The sequence below is a fragment of the Lissotriton helveticus genome, chromosome 6, assembly GCF_964261635.1.
Source record: "Lissotriton helveticus chromosome 6, aLisHel1.1, whole genome shotgun sequence".
Lineage (NCBI taxonomy): Eukaryota > Metazoa > Chordata > Amphibia > Caudata > Salamandridae > Lissotriton > Lissotriton helveticus.
The window spans coordinates 667,574,356-667,590,965 of NC_136067.1; the positions used below are offsets into that span (position 1 = coordinate 667,574,356).

General features: G+C 46.8%; 1 protein-coding gene across 3 annotated transcripts in view; it reads right to left on the reverse strand.

The window, feature by feature from the left end:
* The window catches only part of IBTK (inhibitor of Bruton tyrosine kinase), an 876,521-nt gene that overhangs the window by 422,386 nt on the left and 437,525 nt on the right, over positions 1 to 16,610 (reverse strand). For all 3 annotated transcript variants that reach the window (XM_078648126.1, XM_078648125.1, XM_078648127.1), the window contains one exon: positions 4,190 to 4,291. In XM_078648126.1, the coding sequence (XP_078504252.1) occupies positions 4,190 to 4,291 (102 nt within the window). The remainder of the gene's footprint in view (positions 1 to 4,189; positions 4,292 to 16,610) is intronic.

A 16,610-nucleotide genomic window follows, 5' to 3' on the forward strand; every position in this document is an offset into this window, starting at 1 on the left:
AAAGTTGCTGCGCCTTTCACACATGTCTGGACATGGTTGATCATAAGGTTGATATTAATTTACTCATTAAGAAAGTTACAGCCATGGAAGACAGGTCCCGCCTGGACAATATCAGTGTCTTTGAAGTCCCTGAAGGGGCGGAGCGAGACCACTTATAGTCTTTCCTGGAGGGCCTTGTCAATTAGTTTTTGGACCTTAGTTTCCCAGAATCCCTGGAAATTCGACAGGCTCACAGAGTCTGATCACACTCAACAGCCTCCTACAAAGCACCATGTCTGATAATCACCTACCTACTATGCCTTCAGCTTACTAGAACCATTCTTCAGTTGGCAAATTGAGCACTGATCACACTGCTGTTAAAGAGACACTGTATTGCAGCAAACTACTTGCAGGCCACAACACCAGGCACAAGAAGTTTATCGCTCACTAATCCCAGCTCCGTTGCTGGGATCTCAAGTAACACCTGCTGGACGCAGCTTGCATGAGGGTCACCATGGATGGGAAGACCTGAAAATTCGCAGACCAAGGACAACTGGAGTACTTCCTGGACGACTTTGAGGACTACTCTATGGACACTAGGGCCCCTCTGCTGATACACTGCTAACCGATGATATCTGGTCCCAGACTCAGCGGCGACAAAGACACTATCACCCCCAGGACCTGCGGCACCAGGAATCAGACCCGCAGGGCCTTAACCTGGTGGTGGAGACCCTGAGCATAGGACGGGACAGAGACAAGTCTTAGTCCCCACTCAAGCAGTCAAAGTGCTCCTCTATGAGGACATCTTTCTCCTCCTCTCCCACCCAGACTCCTCTTAGAGGACAATCTTCTACCTTTCAGAGAGTGGTCCAAGCAAGACTTCCTCAGTGGCAATACTTGAATCTTCCTCTCTGGGGCAGAGTGCAAACCGTAAAGATGACGGAAGCATCCAGATACCATTATGTCCTCATTATGGTACCCACCAAGAGAACTCCATGCACTTCTCTTGGGAAAAGAAGCAGATATTCAATCATACATTTGGAGCAGCTGGTGCCCCAAACTAAGAGCTGCCAGAATGTGGGCCGACAAAGCAGCTGGTGACACCCACCTACCGCACATCTTCTATTATTGTCTAGCCTTCCAACTTTCCCAGACTGCACCTCACCTGGGCAACCCCATCAAGGCACCGATGTGGGTAGATATAGAATACCATCTCACTGGGTGCGCATGCACGTCTACCCCATGTTACCTACTGCTGCCATACCCTCCTTGGAGAGGCAACTCCAATCTCGAGCCACGGCTACTGTATGGATGATGGTCTACAGACTGCTGGGCGCTGAGCCCCTTCTCCATAGAATGGCATCTGTGTGGCATAATGCTGGCCTCCGTATTGCCTCAGAGCCATGTTACTGGGCAAATTAGAACATGCGAGGGTTAAGCACTTTGATTTCCTCCTGGGCAAAGGCGCTCTTAAACCGTTATCGGGACTCAGAGGAGAGTATAACTACAACCAGGCGACTACTGGAAGCATCGACAACTATCCCACTGCCTCAGGTCCGTACTAGGCCCTCTCCCGACGGACTGTAGCGATTGCTGGGTCTTGGGGGCGGGGAGCAGGACAACGCAGAAAGCCCCGTCGCTGGAGAGTGCCTGGGAGAAACTGTAGGACAGGCCGAACGAACTACAGGAACCAGCATGCCCAGGGACAGGCCGGCGGAGCCACGAGACCAAGCACTCTTAAGCACCTCCCTTCCATCAGAAAGGTGCTTGTCAATCGATCCGGAAGCCGTGGGATGGGCGGATGGTGTTCCCCGCCGGATTTCAGCTAGAAGCTCGAGGATAGCAGAGGAGCTGAAACCGTTTCCCAATCTGCGTCCTGCATTCTGATAAGTACTCTTGCCGAACGGAGGCGGGCCGCCTCCGTTACAAACCCTGTGATTTTGTGGTACCATAGTTAGTTAGGGAATCGTTTGGTACCGTGCACCTGAATGAAACTTGTCCCTGGTTGCACCCTGAAGATTCCAAGTGGGGAAACTCGTCTGCTACAAAGACGGGGTTTTTGCCTCCTTGCTGCCGTTACTCCCTAGAGAGGCATTCTGGGAGACGTAGTTCTTGCAGCGTTCCGAGTGGGAATTCTCTAAAGAGACAGAGACTCTTTCCTTTGTTTTGAACACCCTTATACTTCCCGGGAGAAAGGCTGTGTTCGGCTTGTGCATTTAACAGCCGTCTCAGTCTCTGTACTTTTACCGCCACAGGCCTTGGTCCGGAACCTTGTAGCTACTGAACATTCTGTTATTCCCCGGACTCGTTTGTACCTGAGGAGTCAGAGGGCTCTCTGTCCCTCAGGAGTTCCGCTGTTTGTTCTCTCTACACGGCCTGGGTGGTGTGTGATTCTGGTAAGCTTCAGAAACCTAGGGGGGGTTAACGGTATTCTCAGACTCCGAGACAGTGGTGATAACGTTGTTCCTTTGCTCTTCCTGGATAGGTGGAGTGCCCTTGTCTATCCCCTGCCGCCATTTGACCAGACCCAGAGGGATCCTCAGGATTCACCATTACCTGTTTTTTATTTTATCCACTTACCCTTTCCCTGCTGGGTATGCGTTCACACAGTGTGTGATCCTTCGCTGTGTGCTCCATAGCTGGTAGGGACTGGGGGACTTAGCATCCGACGTCGTTTCTGCCGGACATCCTGAGCAAAGGTTAGTGGCGAATATATGCTTGCGCTGCTGCCAATCCACGACACGGACCTCCAACCCTCCCCTATCTTAAAATACCTCAGACTCCTAAGGGTAGATATAGGGGACTTGTCTCTGGCCTATATGGAGTGCTTATCAGAGGTGCACACATAAATCCTACCCTGGTCCTGACTAGTGGACAAGTGGAGGCTACTCTGGGCAGAGATTACACTTAAAAGACTTTGCAGAACTGATTCACTCCTATGGCAGGGTCCTCAGGTAATCCCACCAAAAACTCTTGTACTTCAAGACATTACACAAGTAGAACTCGTCCCCAAATAAATGACACTGGGCGAGTATCATACCTAACAGCAAATGCTGGATATGCATGGAGGAACAGTGTGACTACTGCACATACTTTGGAGTTGCCAGAGTATACAACCCTACTTGGTGTCAGTATGGGCTCACATAAGATGGTTCTACACCTAATATGTTTTCCCCTCCGCACAACTAGCCCTCCTCCATGATCTGGGTGTTGGCCCTGAAGTGGATGTCCATACCCACCGATGGCTGGCTAGGCTATGGCTTGCATAGGTGAGACTATGCATCACCTGCCATTGGTACCAGCCTACCTGCCCCACCCACACAGAATGAAGTAAAGAACTCTATAGAGTGGCCCTTCACAAGAGTTTTACCAATAAGCTTAATGACAAATTAGACTTCTTTGACAGGCATGAGGCGCATTCCTTGAGGTGGTTGATAATCCAGGTTGGTACCCCACCATTCCTCCCTGGGTCAATAGACTAGCTGAGAAACTGGGTAATGACCCATGGCATAGAGTACCAGTACGTAGCTCCATGTTAGTTGCTCCTAACCGTACAGCTGTCCACCACCCAGTCTTACTCTCACAGTTTTTCCTTGTGTACGCACACTACATTACTAACCACTAAGCGACTTTGTCCCTATACACCCTCGACAAGCCCGTCTTTCCATTTGTAATTTGTTAGGCATGCTTTCTGATCCTATCCAACTACCCACCCCACCTGCTACCCCCCATTCCCTCATCAATTCCTATCCCACTCACCCATTGCACTGTTATTATTTGATTGTTACACTTCACAACCGCCACTCTCTACAATGATTGACTTTATGAACCTGCAAAGTCCTGGAATACATAGGTTTGAACTTTCATGGACTGACTGCTGTTGTGATAGCACCTCCCCACTGATATTAGGGTTGAAATGGACTCCTGCCTGGCTTGCTTGACTTCCTAGGTGCAGCTGTCCCTCGCACGGGCCTGCTGAGTGGTGGTCTTACTTTATTATATTGTTCCTATGCTGTATGGTCTTTGAAAATATACATAAAGGTTACAAACAAAATATAGGTTCATGGTAATTTATGCCTTCAAGAAAGAGGCAAGACGCAAAATTTGTAGAGACAGCACGGCATGGAAGAGTAAAAGGTTTTACATAAAAAATCTTTTGTTCGGTTTCACATTTATAATACTTGTTAAAATTGGAAAGTGATAAACTCACGCTTTTCTGCAATAGCAACTTCACATATCTCCTTCAGTCGAGTAACAAGCAATTGATCCGCAACCACAAGGACATTACAAATAAATTCTACATTTTGAGACTCTGGAGAAAAGAAAAAAAATAGATCACTATTAATCAAAAATACATTTTCAAAAGAATGAGCTCATGTATTAATTCAATGTGTTCTCTTTTTTAACCAATTATACTGGTCAGTTCAAAAACAGGTGAGTAAAAACACTAGATAAAACATACAGCATGGCTTGGAGGAGATGGGTAAAGTGAAGAAAGCAAAGCTGGTAGTGAGCAGCATTTATAGAACACTGATTTGAGGTAAGAGACTCACAATGGCTTTTTATCAAACATCCACATTTCTCATAGTCCTTGAGAACGTATTATGCGATCAAAGGTGGCTTAATTTTGGAATACCAATACAAAACTTATCAATGATTGGGTGCTTCCAATACCGTGAAGTGGATAAAACAAGTGGGAGACATCAAGTCTTATTGCCTTGTATTATATATTTGATCACATTAAGAAATAAGATCGCATATTGTCTTTGAGGGATTTCTTTTTGAGGATACCCAGCGTACTTTTCTTGACTGAAACCTGGCTCCACGATGGAGCAGGCCCTGACATTGCTACCGCCCTCCCCTCCAACTATGCTATCGTTAGGAAAGACAGAGTGAACCAAACTGGTGGAGGTATTGCTATCATTTTAAATAGAGAGCTGAAATGTAGCCTCGATTCAGCAGACATCCCAGACTGTGAAGCAGCCTTTTTTAAAATATCCATGAACCCCAACTTCACGCTATCAGGCTTGTTGATAGATCGGGCCCCCGGTAACCCCACCCAATGGGCTTCAAATTTAGCTAACTATATATCACCTAATAGTGTAGCCTCTAAAAACTTCTCATTAATTGGTGATCTCAACCTACATCTGGAGGACCCACTAACCCCACTTGCTCCAACTTGCTCGAAGACCTGACAGCTTTGAATTTGAGATTACTAAATTCCAGCCCCACACATAAGGCGGGCCACCTGCTCGACCCTATTATTACCAATCTTACCGAGCTACAATGGCACGATACTACTCCTATATGTTGGTCAGACCACTATCTAATAAAACGTAGCCTTTCATTACCAACCCGCACTTGCGTGCAGTCCGTTTTTCCTGCTGCGTCCAGGAAAAACTGGAAATCAATCGACATGGCACAACTAAACAGGACACTCGATAAAAATCCCCCCACTAAAGGACTAAATATGGAAAGCATAGCAAAAGCTACACAACGGTGGCTTAGTGACGACGCAGACTCCTGCCTACCCACCACCGAGACAAAGGGTAACAACCACCGACCCCCAGCCCCATGGTATAACGACTCATTAAAAACCGAAAAATCCAAATGTAAGGCACTGGAGCGTCAGTGGCGCAAAGACTATGCACCCGATAAAAAAGAGAGGTACCATCACGCCAGAAACAAATACCACACAGCCTGCATGAAAGCGCAAGCCGTGTATGTTTCCAATACCATTATGGAAGCAATAAACAGACCGAAAACCCTGTTTAACACAGTCAAGGAACTTGCTGGTGCACAAACTACAGTGACCGCCTCTCCGCTTAACGAGCGACAATGCCATGATCTAGCCGTATTTTACTCGGACAAAATCGACAAACTAATCATTGACATTAACAGAAACAACGAGGACCCTACCCCACAGGCTGACAGACACGGACTATGTCCACATAGTTAAACATAGCCTAGAATCCTGGCCCCTCATTACGTTAGACACACTGAAGGCCATCTTTAAGACCATCAAATCAGGCTCTCCCCGTGACCCCATCCCAATCAAAGTTCTTAAACAACTGGATGTCCCCTCCCTTCAAGTCATTTCTGACACGTTAAACTCCTCCTTGGAATTGGCCACAGTTCCCGCACTCTGGAAACATGCCATGATAAGTCCATTGCTGAAGAAACCCACAGCTGACCCGGATGTATTGGCAAACTACCGTCCTATATCTCTGCTTCCTGTCTTTTCGAAACTACTGGAAAGACACATCCACTCGGTTTTTACTCACTTTTCTGAAGACAACTCCCTTCTTCATCCGTCCCAATCTGGTTTCTGTGCGGGTTTTTCCACAGAAACTGCTCTACTGGGAGTTACTGAAATCATCCGGAAACTCCTTGATGATGGTCAAACGGTCGCGCTCATTCTTTTAGACTTGAGCGCGGCCTTTGACACCATATCACATGAACAACTCATATTCACGCTGAGAAAAAATGGAATATGTGGCATGGCTCTTGAGTGGATCAGGTCCTTTTTGTCTCAACGGACATTCCAAATTACATCCTCCACAGCATGCTCCGAAACGTTTAATGCCCCACATGGAGTGCCCCAGGGATCCATTCTGAGCCCTTTGTTTTTTAATCTCTATCTCAGACCACTGGCTGATCTTGCAGACAAATCAGGACTCACCCTCATGACCTACGCCGATGACTCGCAGATCATCTTCTCCTTGTCTGAATCGAGTCCCTCATCCCCGTCCCTCCTTAAACAGGGTCTCAAAAACATCTTCAGCTGGATGACCAGAAACCAGCTGAAGCTCAATGGTGATAAAACAGAGATTATCCTCCTGGGGAAACAACACGATTTGTGGAATTCCTCCCACTGGCCTTCCCAGATGGGAAATCTTCCAACTCCGGCCACTCAAGTACGCAATCTGGGGTTTATCGTGGACAGCTCCCTCACCATGAAACAGCAGGCCAACAAAGTTGTCGGCCTGTGTTTTACCATCATAAAGTGGTTGAGGAAAATCCTCTGGATGTTGCCCATCTTCACCCAAAAAACCGTAGTCAATGCCCTCATTACATCCCGGCTGGACTACGGTAACATCCTGTACCTGGGCTCCAACAAAGCCGAAGTTCGGCGACTGCAGCTTGTTCAGAACTCAGCTGTCAGGCTGCTGTGTAGAATTCCCAAAAACACCAGGGTCTCGAACTACCGACGCGAACTGCATTGGCTCAGGGTTGAAAATCGAATCAGATTTAAAGCCCTGAACTATATGTTCGGAATAAAAGTGCACCTAGATACCTACTTGCATTAGCTCATCCTTGCACTCCCAAACGCAGCCTGAGATCGCAATCTGCGGCCAAATTCTGCGTGCCCAGGTTCAAACGTGCAAGAATGGGAGGCAGATCCTTTGCTCATCTAGGACCAACCCTTTGGAATGCACTCCCTTCTTACATTCGCAAGGAAGAAAACCATGCTAGGTTCATAAAGAACATCAAAACCTGGTTGTTCGAGCAATAACTGAACAACCCTGCAAACTCACGCCACTTTCTGTGCTGTGTCTCGGCGCCGGGAAAACCTTTTTGGGTAGCTGTTGCACCTTACAAGTTGAAAAAAAAAAAAAAAACAATTAGGATCAACATTTAGACTGATCTTGTACTATTCTGAGTTTACTATGGTGAGGTTTGTGCTGTGCTTCGATTACCAATGTGGAGAAATCCTGGCCTTTAAAAACACAAGTACTGTAAAGATGTATTAGCTGACTACACACTCATTGAAAACAGACGGTATGCTTGCAAGTATTATAAGTATTATAAGAAGACAGCAAGGCTGGGTATCATTATATGACCATTTTTTACTAAACTGGATTTACTGTTTTATTTTGGGACTATTGAGTTCACTATATAAAGTAGACCCAGGCAATAGTCTGTTTAATGACAAAATCAGGAGCACATGGTTGAGTGTCAGAAGAGACATGGTCCCTAAAGTCCTACACAATTCATGCTAAACATATGTGTTTAGAAAGCTCCTCCTTACAGGCTATCTTCGACTCAGATAATAGCAACAGCAAATAACAGGCCCCAAAGTATAATGACCGCCCCCCCATTCTTTTGTCAGTCTAGGATTGGCCACTTGCACAGACCCAGAGAAATCTATGACCAACAAATGCCTGCTAGCGTAAAGACCTCTATGGTGTAGCTACAGTTAGTAATATTGCCCATAATTGAGTGGGTTGCTGTCACTTGTTTTTCCAATTGTAGGTCTAGTTGCCAACAGAACAAGCCTTATGTTAAGTACACACACTTATATTCTACAGAGAGCACCTAGAACGTGAGATACTTCTGATAATACAAAGCATTCTGCTACCCCATGGAGTTAGGGTTGTGCTGTATCAAATGTGTTGCCTTTCCTCAGACCAATGTTGCCAGCAGGGGAGTGCACAATATTTACAAACTTAAAAATTCCTTTTACCCTATATATATTTTCTTTTGTTGCTTTTGCATCTCCATTGTGCTGCATATTGTAATGATTTTAACCAATCACACAATAAAGAACATCCTATTCTACTTTGAGGACACATGCACACACCCAACCACCCTCACTGTGCCACAAGTGCATTAACCCACCAACCGATCTTACTAGATCCTGTAACCTGCAGGTAATAGATAACACTGTGGCAGACATCCTTAGATACCCCTTTAGACATGTAACCTCTAGCCTGTAGATGATTTTTGCGACAACTCACAAATGAATTGAATGCTTTTCTTAAGCCCTTTTGACGCAATATTCAGTGAACCCAAAGCTAAAATAACTTTAAAGGGATTCAAGAACTTTACTTTACTTTACTTTCAGAATATCACCCAACACTTTAGGGACACCCGTATGTTCCCCTAGCCCTCTACTCTTCTGAAACCCTTATGGTGCCAAGCCCACCGTCTCAGTTCTGGTGGCCACTGACCCCATCCGTTTCACAATCTATTTTAGAAGGGTACGACATATTTGGCTCCTTTTACGTTCATTGTTTTTGGTGTTGGATAGCACAACTGACTGCGATCACAATCAAAGAGGTATCAATGATCTCTCTCATGTGGATCCCTGCATAAGGAAAACAGCAGGTGGGAGGAGGAATCTACCTACAAGCCAGCAAGGACTTTGAAAGCTGGGCAGAGCAGCACACATGCGTGGGAATGTGTTCCCTGAAAGCCCACTGGGTGATGGCCCATTTTGGCATTAAACCGTATCCCCCACCCTCTAAAGTCCCAACAGTCTTTCAGCCCAGCAAGTGCAAAAAAAAGTGTGATTTTCTATGGCAGTAGTTTTGAGATATAGCTGGCAGATAAAAGCTAAACCCCCACCCTAGTCTGCCTCCTCCAAGTTGCAGAATGACCATCTAGTGCCCAGCGCCAAGACTCAAAAGCCAAGACAAAGCCATACACGGGTACAGAATAGGCACTCTGAAGGCCAAAGGTGTGGTAGCAGCCTTCACCCTGGTGGAATGAGACCAACGCCTTCATGGAGGTTGCATCTTGGCCAATATGTAGCAGATCTTGATGTAGAGGACTATTCACCTTGACAAAGTCATTTTCTGCAATGCCTTGCCTGCTTTTGCTCCAGAAAATCCCACAAGAAGCAGGTCCTTCATCCGAGGGTCCATGGTATAATTGATGTAAAAGCTCAAGGATCTCTTGTTTTTATAATTTTATTTTTACAGTGTTTTATATAGCGCAAACTTGACCCGAATCGGGTATCAGAGAGCCTTACATAGCACCGGTTGTATTACATGAGGACACATTAATTTTTGTTAGGCATGGGGAGATTAAGTGATTTGCCCAGAATCACAGGATGTTCAGCGTCATTGCTGATACTCGAACCCAGTTCCCCAGATTCGAGGTCGACCGCCCTGTTAGGCCAACTCGTATCGCCACCTCTTTTGAAGGGTGAGGTGGCACAAAGAACATTGGGAGGGTGATGGATTGCCCAACATATAAAGGAGTCATGTCTTTTAGGAAACATAAAGGCCGCTTTGGCCCTCAGTACCAGTTTGTCTGGGAAGAAGGTGGTGCAGGGCGGCGGCATCAAGAGAACCTGAGGCTCAATCATGCAACAAAATGAAGTGTTTGCAATAAGGCACACAGTTGTGTTATTTAGAAGATGCCATAAGCAGCTGCACAACAGCTCAAAGGGAATACACAAGGAAAATCAGGACCAAACTGAGATCCCACTGTGCCAAAAAAAAGGGTTTTGGAGTAAAAAAATGAGTCAAACCGTTTAGAAACATAAATGGAATCTGACAGGTTCTCTTGGTGCTGGGCCCATTGAGACTTCAGCTTTCACTGCACTGTTTGCATATGCCTCCTGGCATACTTCACGAGCACGATGCAGGTAGCCCAGAAGCCTTAGACCCACTCTCACTAGGAACCAGGATCAAGGCTACAATTATAGTCCTAATGGCCTGAATTTGTGATACGTTCTTTGCAGTGGCAAACAGATTCTCCCCATTAGCAGAAGAGATCTAGTGCCACCTCCAAATATAGCTGCCATGCTGGGCACTGACGGCTGAGTTAGTCGCATTGGCATTTAACAATCCTACCAAGTGGTTCACCACTAGAAAAAATCCTTTGTTGACCAGGCATTTGCAGAGGTCTAGGGCCATCTGGCACAGGGACCGTGACCCCATTGTGCCATGTTTTTTGCAGTATCGCACAACAGAGGGTGTTACGGATGCTGTCCACCCTCAGTGTGAGTGACGCTGACACTTTCTGTGATATTGGTCTTCACTTTGTGCCCTCTTTTGGTTGCCTTTTAACTATGCTCTGGGTCCATGTCCGGATGTGGTTATCTGCAATTGGGTTCCATTTTGTTGGGGGTTTGCCGCCATGTTGCTCTTCCTGATCTGGCGAGTGCACCCTGCTCCCCAGGACCTATCTGCTGGACAATGATGGAAATAGAAAAAGGACTTGCCCCTTTTCACCCACATGGGGGACATCTTGAAAGGAGCTAGTGGACACTGCTCCCCAGGACCCGTTTGCTGGACATTGATGGAAAAAGAAATAGGACTTGCCCCTTTTCACCCACATGGGGGACATCTTTGAAGGGAGCCCTCCACCACAATGGTTGTTCTGCCTCCTGAGCATCCACCAGGCTGTATTCATATTTTATGGTTTACTATATACTTAAAAATACCCCATGCCCTTCATACGAGCCCTCCACACAGATATAATCACCTTGCCTCTCCCACACTGTCGACCCAGATATCCCACTTCACTTGGTGTACAGTAACTCCCTGACTGTCCGGTGACTCATTTTTGTCTCTCAGGTTTTACACTTAACGAACAATAATGGATGGATAGGGCACAAAGCCCTACTGTGATTTATGTGCTAAAGCTTTTGGGTGCTAGGAAATGTATTGTGTATAGTATGTTGTGCGCACCCGGTTTTTGAGACCTCCAGATATGGTTTATTCGACTGCCCAGCAAGTAGTGGGCAGCTGCTTCGTTTAGGCGCAATCCCTCAGTGAACCCCTAGGAGGGACAGAGTGGCACAGAGGTGCCAGGCCTTCCACAGCTGCGAAGCACTTAGTGCAGCTGCAGCGTTTAGGTTCTGTTGTTATTGTCCTCAGCTGCCCAGCAAGTAGTGGGCAGCTGCAACGCTTAGGTTTGTGCAGATGGCGCACCCCTGACTGGCGCTGCATTGGCAGCGCACCCTGACATTCTGGACACAGGACATTTGAGCCCCTTTGGAGCTGGCCAGTTGGGACTGGTAGATGGATAGGGCGCAAGTGGTAAGAAAGGGATAATGTTTTGTACTTACCTGCTGATTGAACGGATGTGGATACCTACTGCAGCGCCCGAACAGCCTTGGCAGATGCCCGATGGAGCTGTCCCATGCAGCTATAGAGGAGTCTGGCCCCTCGGACATCACCTACCCAGTCGGACATTTGACATTGTTTTCCGCGTCTCCCCATTTGGTCTCCTTATCTCCCCCTCATCTCTGATTCTCTTCATGCTAACTGATGTATCTATGTATCCTGTAACTCCCTGTTTCAACTGATGTGGATACCTACAGCGGAGCCTGAACAACCTTGGCCGATGCCCGGTGGAGCTGTCCTATGCAGCTATAGAGGAGTCTGGCCCCTTGGCCGTCACCTACCCAGCCTGACATCTGACATTGTTTTACTCGTCTCCTCGTTCGGTCCCCTTCCCTCCCCCTCCTCACACCTCTGCGATTGTTTGGATTCTACCTGATGTATCTATGTATCCTGCAACTCACTGATTCAACTGATGTAGATCCCTACAGTGGAGCCTGAGCAACCTTGGCCGATGCCCAGTGAAGCTGTCCTATGCAGCTATAGAGGAGTCTGGCCGCTTGGCTGTCACCTACCCAGCCTGACATCTGACATAGTTTTACTCATTTCCACGTTCGGTCCCCTTCCCTCTCCCTCCTCCCTCCTCTGCGATCGTTTTGGATTCTAACTGATGTTTCTATGTATCATGTAACTCTCTGATTCAACTGATGTAGATCCCTACAGCGGAGCCTGGGCAACCTTGGCCGATGCCCGGTGGAGCTGTCCTATGCAGCTATAGAGGAGTCTGGCCCCTTGGCCGTCACCTACCCAGCCTGACATCTGACATTGTTTTACTCGTCTCCCCGTTCGGTCCCCTTCCCTCCCCCCTCCTCTGCGATTGTTTGGATTCAAACTGATGTATCTATATAGCCTGTAACTCACCGATTCAACTAATGTAGACACCTACTGCGGAGCCTGAGCAACCCTGGCCAATGCCCGGTGGAGCTGTCCTATGCAGCTATAGAGGAGCCTGGTCCCTTGGCCATCACCTACCCAGCCGGTCATTTGGCATTGTCTTCCTCTTCCCCAGTTTGTGTCTCCCTCCCCCCCACCTCCTCCCTATGTTTCTTTAATTCAAACTGTTATAACTTTGCAACCGGTAACTCGCTGATCCAACTGAAATAACTATGTAACCTGTAACTCGCTGATCTTCATGTAAAGCGCTCTGATACCTCCGGGTCTAGCCAGCGCTATATAAAACTTTGCAAATAAATGAGTACCAGTGCCAGCCTGCACTTGAGGATGACAGGAAAGCTTTCAGTGCCAAACGGATGGCGCTCGGCTCCATAAGGTTGATATGGAGCTGGGACTCTGCCGGAGACTAGAGGCCTCTGATATCCACCTCTACCAAATGGCAACCCCAACCTAGAAGCAATACATCGGTCACCACTGCAGTTTCTGGAAGGGAAAGGGGTCTGTTGCTGACCCAATCAAGGTCTGGTAGCCATCATTGCAGATCTTTTTGCGGTTTCCTCTGAAATCTGGACATGGTTGGAGAGATCCCCTTGATATTGGGCCCACTAGAACTTCGGATCCCACTGCAGAGTCCACATAAGCCACCTGACGTGCTCGACCTCTAGAATGTAAGAGGTCATCCGTTCCAGTAGCCTCAGAGTGGAGCTTGCTGAAATACAGGACCAAGGCTGAAAGATCAGGATCATAGCCTGAATGTTCTGGACTCCCTTCCTTGGAGGAAAGGCAGGAATCCGAATTGTGTCCAGAATGGCTCTAATGAAGGGGAGCATCTAAGGAGGAGTAGGTGTGACTTTGGCTAATTTATAGTGAACCCAAACGATGAAAGAGGTTTGTTGTACTCTGGAGGTGGTTGACAACTGCCTGGGGTGAGCCTGCCTTCAACAGCTAGTCATCGAGGTAGGGAAAGACTGGCAACCCAACCTCCAAAGGGGTGCAGTCCCCACCGCCATCACTTTCGTGAACACCCAAGGGGAGCTGGCGTGTCTAAAGGTGAGCACAGTGAACTGGGAATGCTCCTCTTCCACCACAAACCACCCACTTATCCTAGGTTTTATGGTTTTGAAATATTGTGCGATTGAATAAATGATCTAACTCTCCATCTGGAGAAGATAAACATTGTTTTCATTGTATTTCTATGTTTTACTGATTATCACCTCTGAAAGGGACCAGTGTTTTTGTTATAGTAAAGTTTCACATGGCATTCGCTAATGGTCTTAGTTTTCAAAAGCTCTGCAGTTCTTGGAGCTGTGGCTCGACCTCAGAAACCACAGGCTCTGCTAGTGAGGATCTATCAGGGACAGCCATTAGTGAAAGTCCCTGCATTAGGAAGTCAGAGTCACTCAGAGCAGGTCTGTGACCACATGCCAGATGACTGTGTACAGGTGGGGAAGAGCAAGATTTAGCCAAAGTGTCAACGAGGGTGTCAGTCAGAGTCTTTTAATGGCAGAATGTGTTCAGAAGAGGATTGTCCCAGATATAACATTTTGTGAGGATGTTACGTTTTATCTCAACAGAAGGCAACTAACTGTAAATCTAAGAGTTTGGCCACCTGTCTAATACCCATGGCGCATGAAGCAGACTCTTCTGTGGAAGGGCCGGTGGAGAAACCAGCCCCAATTCAGGGCAAGTATCAAGACTATTTGGCACCTTGTAGGAGCAGATGAAAATTGTAACCATCATACTGCAGCGAAAATTCGTCCCCACCATATCCGTCATCACCAAAACTTAGATGGCTCTGGTCAGAGTGTGATCTGGAAAGTGGTTAATGGAATGCAGGTGAGGAAAGGTGGGGAAAGGTGGGGTCATCGGGGGACGGACAGTTTCTAAGTGAAGGCATTGTCTTATCAGAGTCAGATTGTATGAGAGCGGGCGTGTAGGAAATGACCCGGAAAGCAAGTTTGGCAAAAGTCCAGATGGATTCAGTTTGGAATTAGACAGAACAATGGGATCGTCCAGAACCAGCATGGATCGTGGAGCATGGTCATGGAGTCGAAGCAGGTTCAGGAGGCATAGATTGCACCAACGATGGATCTGTTGAAAGTAACCTGACTGGAGGCCCCATGCCACCAAGGGGGCCAATGTACACCAGAGGGAACCACTTAGCGGCTTTGTGTCACTGACTTCTAATGGTAGCAGCCCAAAAGTGACTTCCTGCTATACTCAGAAACACACAGCTTAGCTTTGTGCTCCCAGGTTGCCTTCAGGTGCTTCAGGATTCACTCCTCGCATGACTGCCTAGTCATGCCTAACCTCAAGCACCAATGGCACACCTTGTGTGGATTTATCACAAGCCTTAAACCCTGTAGTTTTGGGAGTGCACATGTTCTCTAGGACACTGTAAAGAGAAAAAGTTCACTACCTAGTGAGAAAGAGTAGGAGTTAGTGCTGGATCCACATACGAAGGCACGGAAAGAAAGGAACTGGCACCAGCATACTAGGGTGGTACCTAAATACCACTGCAAAGCAGTCTCAATGCCGTACCACCCAACGCCAACTGGTGGCATGCAGGAAATATGCTGAAAAATCTCCTGGATCCAATTCGGCGCCTGGGGATATTCTAAAGGTGTTGAATTTGTAGTTCGAGATAACTTTCACGAGATTCTGACCAACGACAAACATAAACCAGCCATTGTTGGGGAGAGGATTACAGTTATCATACGAACTTGGTCTTCAGTATGCAACAATGCTGCAAAATGGCCTTCATAATAAGCTATGTTTTACAAAACGTCTTACTGAAATAAACATGAAACACACCAACTTTTTTTTCTGCTGTTCAGAAAACTGCATAAGTCCCAGGTCTTCACCCCTAACCTCCCTCTAAATATGAGGAGTGCTGTAAATATGTCAACTACATTTGTCATGTATTCCTATAGGTTCTGAATCGATCCCCCTATTCCTGACCCTATTCTAGTTAAACAAACCAACAAGTTAACTAGCAGTCAGCCCATGAGGCAGAAAACCCCCATGATGCAGATACCGTTATCTGACGCAGTCACACTACGGCACAGGAACGTGTTATCTGATTAGGTCATAACGCTTGCGATCTAATTAGACAAGCGATATTCCTCCAGCCCCTGATAAGGCATACGGAGTTCTCATAACAAATCAAACCTATGACAACCTGGGCAAAACCCTGCGGCCATTGTTTTGATTTCACAGAGAACTTCAGTAAAAGAATGTGCTAACGAGCAAGTCGTATGACATCCTTATTGACGTATCTATGTCCATCCTTACGTCAATCTCGGCACCTTAAAGGTATAAATATTACCGATCTTGCCCTATGCAAACACACGCGTGGTGACGAGACGGAGCAGCCATACTTGCCGAAGCCAAGAGCAGAGCAGACCCCGCCTTCCTGACGCGCTGAGAGACGCGCTGCTCTCTCCTGCCGAGAATCCAGCACCGGCGTTTCTGGGTAGCCCTCGCAGGCAGCCTGGAATATCGAGACCAGAGAGAGAGATACCATTCCTCATTCATCCTAACTTCCAGGTACAGAACTGAATGACCCCTCACAGAGAATTCTTTAGTTATTCACTTGGCAAAAACAAACTTAACTTAAACTGTAACTTTCTATTCCCGCCCACGTATTAGGCTTAGGTCAGGTACACGGGGTAGGCGTATCTAGAAACACCAGTTGAGTACGTTTAGTCAAATGTATATGTGTATGTAATATATTTTATTCATTTTAAAACATCTTATGGCTTAGAAACCATATCAATGTTTTTACAGTATTATTTTATACTATTGCTTTTAATGTATGCACTTTACTTAGCTATAAGTATTGCAATAATATCGATCCATTTCTCTTGTATGAGA